The 7,500-nt window shown below is 43.7% G+C and overlaps 1 protein-coding gene across 4 annotated transcripts in view; it reads right to left on the reverse strand.

Moving 5' to 3' along the window:
• The window catches only part of LOC126999575 (rho GTPase-activating protein 1-like), a 24,966-nt gene that overhangs the window by 12,262 nt on the left and 5,204 nt on the right, over positions 1-7,500 (reverse strand). Inside the window, exons 1-2 of one of the 4 annotated variants that reach the window (XM_050862348.1) lie at positions 6,072-6,481; positions 1,019-1,129 (exon numbers count right to left, since the gene is read on the reverse strand). The exons of 1 other annotated variant lie outside the window; for it this stretch is intronic. In XM_050862348.1, the coding sequence (XP_050718305.1) occupies positions 1,019-1,129; positions 6,072-6,105 (145 nt within the window). In that variant the 5' untranslated portion in view covers positions 6,106-6,481. Of the gene's footprint in view, positions 1-1,018; positions 1,130-6,071; positions 6,482-7,500 lie in introns of those variants that run through there. 2 more of the 4 variants (XM_050862347.1, XM_050862350.1) reach the window with 2 other exon arrangements.

Below are 7,500 nucleotides of genomic sequence, written 5' to 3' on the forward strand. Positions count from 1 at the left end.
GCAAAAAAAAAACTTTCAAATGTGTGTGTGTGTGTGTGTGTGTGTGTGTGTGTGTGTGTGTGTGTGTGTGTGTGTGTCGCTGAAAAGAAATTGCGTAACCTGTGTCATAGGAGCGGAAATGTGCGTGTGTGTGAGCGTGCGTAAGCGAGCCCGGCGTTGCGTGGCGTTTGCGTGTAATGGGCGGCTGGTGCGTGCAATTGCGTGAGCTCGTGTGATTGCGTGCATGCGTAGGCCGTGTCGAGTTCGCATACCTAACGTGGTCAGACATGCAAAGAGGGAGTGGGCTTGATCAGGACATGGGTAGCGTAGGACCATAGGTGACATGTGACTTGTTTGCAGGTGTGCGTGTGCGTGTGTGTGTGTGTGTGTGTGTGTGTGTGTGTGTGTGTGTGTGTGTGTGTGTGTGTGTGTCCCTGGTACATGCGGTTTTGGGTTTAATGCTTGAGGACTGTAGCTGTGAGGGTAACACATAACATGAAACACTGGCAAGTTGTATTCTCTAACGCAGGCCGTCTGGACATGCGCGAACGAAAGAGGCATGCGTTATATTGTTGAGATTACATGTATAAACGTTTTATAGCGGAATTTGAGCGTGTATACAGGCGTGGGAGGACGTTGGAGCTGCTGGCAGGGCGCGTGGACATGCTTGGATTAATTGATGCCGTTTAGTCTGTGTCGATAGCATTGACAAGCTTGTTAAGGCCACATGGGCGAGTAGACAGCGTTCCATATTTCGCGTGAGTGTTGGGCATTACAGATTACGTGTGGGTGAGCTTGAGGCCTTCCAGAGGGCGTGTGGACTTGCGTGCAGGCGTGTGTGGGGCATGCAGTGGCCCTAAGACATGCATGGGTAAGTATGTGAGGTTAACTTAGATTAATATGCATAGAAGAAGCATTTATACGAGTTAAGGACATTCCAGTTTGCGTGCGAGAATTGGGACGTTCTAGGATGCATTTGCGTGCGTTAGGGTATTCCAGGGGTTGCGTGCGTGCGTGCGTGGCAGGGCAGGGGGCTTACCAGTGACAGAGGACGCGCTATGTAGCTCCGTGTCATCGAATTCCAGGTTTGGTTCGTAGTCGTGAAAGTCGCTGAGGCTTGGGTAAGGTTCCTCGCCATCCCCGTACGTGGCTACACACACACACACACACACACACACACACACGCAGGGGAGGGAGGGCGGGGCGGTGCAAGGAGGGAAAGGGAAGAGAAAAAATGTCCAGTTAATTTGGGGCATAAAATTTTTCACACAATATTATTTTTAATCCATTTTAATTTAGTGTTTTTCTTTCTTTTTTCATGGACGATACTGGCTCTGGCTCCCGTGTGTGTGTGTGTGTGTGTGTGTGTGTGTGTGTGTGTGTGTGTGTGTGTGTGCACGTAAATCACGACACAGTAATCTAGTTCATTTACTTAAGTTGCCCCTTAGTAGTAGTAGTAGTAGCAGTAGTAGTAGTAGTAGTAGTAGTAGTAGTAGTAGTAGTAGTAGTAGTAGTAGTAGTAGTAAAAAATATTGAAAAGATAATCTATAATACTTGAATACAAAGGAGGAGGAGGAGGAGGAGGAGGCACGAAGCAATCCATCACGCCCCCTCCCCTTCCCAAGGCCTCAGTGACCTCGTTGGAGTGACCCTGACCTCATTGACTGCCAGAAATCAATATGGCGGATGCTGGCAAGTCCTCCTCCTCCTCTTCCTTCCCCTTTTCACCTATGTCCTATTTTTATCTTTTATTCTTCCTCTCTCCTCCTCCTCCTCCTCCTCCTCCTCTTTTTTTTTCTCTCAAGGTCTTTCTCTCTTCTTCCTCCTCTTTTTTTTTTTTTTTCATCATATATTTATTATGCCCTTTATATTCTACTCTCTCTACATTTCTATTTTCCTCTCCGCCTACAATTACATTCCCTCCATCCCTCACTACTACTACTACTACTACTACTACTACTACTACCTCTCTCTTAGTAACAAATTCCTATCTATATCTTCGTTGAATCTGAACTTATCTAAGTCATTACTACGTGTCCTATCTAACTCCCAAAACCTTATTAACGTCGCATTCTACGACGCTTTCAGTTCTCACAATAAGATTTTCAAGAAGTTCCCATGAGTATTTTTCAGGCTATCACCAGGCTCATAAAACTACCCAAGGAAATACCCAAAACAACCTCTATGAAAGCCTTATCAAACGTGTGAGTGTGTGTGTAAGTCCCGAAGGTGTTAGTCGGGTTCTTATGATCTTTTTAGCATTCAAGGTGCAGAGGTCTTATAAAGCTATCACCGGGCTCATAATACTACCCATGGAAATACTGACACCACAACCTCTACGAAAGCCTTAGCAAATGTGTGTACAGGTTTTAGAGATGGAAGGGAAGGGAAGAGAAGGGACGGTAGGAAAGAGAAGCGAGGGGATGGTTGTAGAGGAAGGAAGGGAAGGAAGAGGAAGGGTTGTAGAGAAGGGAATGGAAGGGAAGGGAAGGGAAGGGGGGGAAGGGAAAGGAGGGGTTGTACAGGAAGGAAGGGTTGTAGAGAAGGAAAGGGAAGGGAAGGGGAGTGAGGGTATGTGTGTTTAAGAAAAGGATCCCAAAACCTGTTCCTTGTACTTTTCTTCCTCCTCCCCCTCCCTTTTCTCTCCCTACCCCTCCCTTTTTCCTCCTCCTTCCCCGCCCACGTGCTGATGTCACCTCCCACCTGCCACACCTGGGTTCACCCATCCGTGTCATGACGTCACACCGGACTTCGAGGTTACCATGACAACGTGTGTGCCCGGACGTGTGGCAAGGGTGGCGTCATTGTTGCCATGGTCACGTCAGAGGCTCAGGGAGGAGACGAGGAGGAGGAAGAAGAAGAAAAAGATGATGATGATGGTAGTAGTAGTAGTAGTAGTAGTAGTAGTAGTAATAGCAGTAACAGTAGTAGTAATATCAGTGTCATCTCTCGCCTTCCATATATTTGCATTAGTAACAAAACAACATGGAAATTCCCTACACAAATCTCCAGCAATACTTCTTACGGTACCCAGACAATATTCTCACTAAGTCCCAACACATGAAGTCTCGGTAAAGAGTCTGCCACATTTAGCATCACCAAATCGCTTAGCAAAAAGGTTACGTAGCAAGACTTCCATCAGACTGGCACCGAGATATCAATGCCCACTAGACTAATTGCATGTTATGGGCAGAGCGTTACAGAGGCAGTCACGGTGTAAATTCTACGGACACATCAAGCCGCGTTTACCTTACTCGTCAGAATAATTGCATCGTAGAGGTTATAGTAATGTCTTGAGGGTTAAGAGAGAGAGAGAGAGAGAGAGAGAGAGAGAGAGAGAGAGAGAGAGAGAGATTGTCTTTTTCTCTCCCTTCCAATCTTCCTTCTCTCCTCTCTCTCTCTCTCTCTCTCTCTCTCTCTGTTCCTCTAGTGAGTCATTCCCTCTATTCCTCCCTCCCTCCTTTTCTCTCCCTTCCTCCCTTTCTCTCTCCCTCCCTCCCTTTCTCTCTCTCCCTCCAATTCAATCCCTTCTTATTTCCCTCTCACCACCCACCACCCTTCTCTCCTCCTCATCCTCCTCCTCCTCCTCCTCCTCCTCCTCTTCATCTCCATCCATTTAGATTGTCCCCTCACTATGAGTCATCTCTCTCTCTCTCTCTCTCTCTCTCTCTCTCTCTCTCTCTCTCTCTCTCTCTCTCTCTCTCTCATCTTCATATTATACCTAAGTACCATAAACCTCTCCAAAGAGTCTATAAGGAGATCAGATTCCCCAAAGATGAGCCTCAATCCTCCTAAAGGGCATCAGATCCTACAAACGGACACGCTTGGTGCTGCAGAAAGGGATCAAGTTAATGTTTCGCACTCTTTCAATAAAAAAATAAGGTGATAGTAGTAGTAGTAGTAGTATAAGGGGGAAATCTCTCTCTCTCTCTCTCTCTCTCTCTCTCTCTCTCTCTCTCTCTCTCTGACCCAAAACAGAATATTGAAAACAACGAAAGAATGGAAGGAAGGAAGGAAGGAAGGAATTCGAGGTGTAAAGTTTTCCTTCCTTTTCCTCTTTAAAAATTCTCTCTCTCTCTCTCTCTCTCTCTCTCTCTCTCTCTCTCTCTCTCTCTCTCTCTCTCTCTCTCTCTCTCCGGAACCAATCATTATCACTCCCAATATTCTTTGTTCCTCCTCCTCTCCCTCCCTCCCTCTTTCTCTCCCACCCTCTTCCCTCTCTTTTCTCTCCCTTAGGCGTGAAGGGGAAAGATGAGTCAGAGAAAATGAGAGAGAGAGAGAGAGAGAGAGAGAGAGAGAGAGAGTGAGAGAGAGAGAGAGAGAGGTTAAAATGCTAATAAGGTTGAATTTCGATGTCGATACAGTGACAATTCTCTCTCACTCTCTCTCTCTCTCTCTCTCTCTCTCTCTCTCTCTCTCATTATGATTCCCAGAGTGAGGAAACTTTAAGAATCAGGTAAGGAGAAGGAGGAGGAGGAGGAGAGCAAGGTGGACGAAAAGTGAGAAAAAGGTAAGCTCAGAGAGAGAGAGAGAGAGAGAGAGAGAGAGAGAGAGAGAGAGAGAGAGAGAGAGAGAGAGATTCATAAATCTCGCTCAACGTCTCTCCCTTATTCCCTGGAGGGTGGAGAGAAAAAAAAGACGCGGAAAGAATCTCTCTCTCTCTCTCTCTCTCTCTCTCTCCACCAGCCTCTGTCACAGCCAATGTGAGAGAGAGAGAGAGAGAGAGAGAGAGAGAGAGAGAGAGAGAGAGAGAGAGAGAGAGAGAGACCGTGGGAAATTTCAATCTTCTTTCTCTCCTTGTTTCCTAGACACACTCCTTTGTCCTCCTCCTCCTCCTCCTCTTTTATTACGCTCCCTTCCTCCCCTCTTTCCTCCCTTCATTTACCTCCCTTATTTAGCCTCCCCTTCAATATAGTGTGTGTGTGTGTGTGTGTGTGTGTGTGTGTGTGTGTGTGTGTGTGTGTGTGTGTTTTAGGGATAATAGTTTACGCACACTTGTGGTGAGAGAACCATGTATGTCAGTCGGTCAACACACACACACACACACACACACACACACACACACACACACACACACATGAGCCTTTGTTCTAAACCGCCTCATATAACATTTTCTAACCTTTTCTAATCTTACTTTTTCACGTGTCAAAAATAATAATAATAATTCACTTTTATTTTCTTTCTTTTCGTCCATCGTAAACAAATAATTAAATATATCCAGTAAGTCATGTAGCATTATCAAACACGTTCTCTTAACCCTTTGTCTTATTTCCCTTCTCTTCCAATAGTCACCCCTTTATTTGATTTGATTTTGTCTCATTTTCTTTCTCTTCTTCCATTCTTGATACATAAATAAATTCCCTAATTCCTGGAGCATTGACAAACACCTTCCACTTTTTCCCTTCTTTTATTTCAGTCATAGTAAACGAATCATTAATGAACAGCTTCTATTATTTTTTTCTTTTATTTTCTTTAATTTCTTCTACCCTAAACAAAGAAACCAATCCACTAATTCCTGTAGCATCAATAAACACCTTCCCTTTTAATCCAGGTTGTCTCATTTATCGTATTAGTTAATTCTTTTTTTTCTTCTCTCCTCTCTCATTTTTCCTTCTTTTCCTCTATGATTAACAAAAACCAATCCACTAATTCCTGTACCATTAAGAAACACCTTCCCTTAATCCAGGTTGTCTCATTTATCGTATTAGTTAATCCTTCTTTTTCTTCTCTCTTCTCTATTTTTTTTTCTTCTATTATTAACAAAGAAAGCAATTCACTAATTCCTCTAGCATCAATAAACACCTTCCCTTTTACTCCAGGTTGCCTCATTTATCGCAATAGTTAATCCTTCTTTTTCTTCTCTATTCTCTCATTTTTCCTTCTTTTCCTCTATCATTAACAAAAAACAATCCACTAATTCCTGTACCATTAATAAACACCTTCCCTTTTAATATAGGAAGTCTCATTTATCGTAATAGTTAACCTAGCTTTTTCTTCTCTTTTCTCTCATTTTTCTTCCATCCTAGACAAACAAATCTACCTGAACACCCCTTAGGCCAATCAACAAGGATCCGCGACCTGGCTGGCTTTACCTGGGGTGTTAATTACCATCCCGTAGCTCCCCATCGTGCAGGTAAAGGTAGGTGGAGGTGGTGGTGGTGACCCAATAGTATACCTTCGATTAACACAAGTATTTTCCAAGTGGTCACTCTATCAAAATCACGTCCGTATCACCACAAGGTTTATCACGACCACAACCTCTGATGTTCTATACGTATCTGTTTCTTTCACTTCGCAGTATGGATTTTTTTCTGATCCCCTCGTTCTAAGCTCCCATAAGGCCGCAGCAGCTCCTTCAAGGCCGCTAGTCCAGTCTATTGGGCAGCATTATCGCCTCTCAGGGTCGATATGTCCGTATGTTTCAGTACAGGCGCTAGACACAACGGGAAGCAGACCGCTGGGTGGCGCGTCCTCCCCGCCCACAACTGACGATCAACTGAGTCCTGGGAAGGCTGCAAACTGAGTGCAAACGTTGACGTGGGAGGGGGTCGCCAGCTGTCGCCGTGAGATTAATTTTGATGTTGTTATTAGTTAGATTATCGGGTGTTTTCTCTTGTTTACGAAGGCTGAGTTTGCGAAGGTCTTTGGTAGGTGTTCTCAGACGCTTCCGCCTTTCACATCAACTATTTCCAAAGGCCGAAAGTGAGATGAATCGGATTGTAATGAGGGATTCTAGAGGTTCATGGTACAGAAGAAGGGTGAAACTACAACCAGGGTCATAAAACTACACCTGGAAATGCCCAAAACGAGATTGATCGGGTTCTCATGAGTGTTTCTATAGGTTCACGGTACAGAAGAAGGGTCAAACTACAACCAGGGTCATAAAACTACGCCTGGAAATGCCCAAAACGAGATTGATCGGGTTCTAATGAGTGTTCTATAGGTTCACAGTACAGAGAAAGGGTCAAACTACCACCAGGGTCGTAAAACTACTCCTGGAAATGCCCAAAACTCCTACGAAAGCCTTGTCAAAAGTGTGCTTCGGCGCCGAAATATTTAAGAATGAGTCAGTTGGAATCGTCGCAGTGTGTTTCAATGAGATTAACTTAGAGGTTTCTTATTAATTAGATTATCGTGTTTCCTTTCTTGTTTACGAATGCCTTGGTTTACGAATGTCTTGTTTACGAATGTCTGGGTTACCAAATGTCTTGTTTACGAATGCTTGAGTTTACGAAATTAAAGAAGAAATTAGAATGCATGTATATATATTTTTCTAATATACTTTACGAATCATTATTATTACTATTATTAGGTATTATTATTTTACTGAAGGATTAATAAAAAAGAATAAATTAATAAAAGAAAATATAAAAGAATAAAAAAGAATAAGAATAGTTTGTTTTGCTTCTATATAAATAATGACGAGAATATTTACTTAACGAGGAAGGGTCTCTCTCTCTCTCTCTCTCTGGGTATCTAGGTGAAGGTGAGCATCCTAGCATCTCGTGTTATTGAGAGAGA

The sequence above is a fragment of the Eriocheir sinensis genome, chromosome 16 (assembly GCF_024679095.1).
Source record: "Eriocheir sinensis breed Jianghai 21 chromosome 16, ASM2467909v1, whole genome shotgun sequence".
NCBI classification, from domain to species: domain Eukaryota; kingdom Metazoa; phylum Arthropoda; class Malacostraca; order Decapoda; family Varunidae; genus Eriocheir; species Eriocheir sinensis.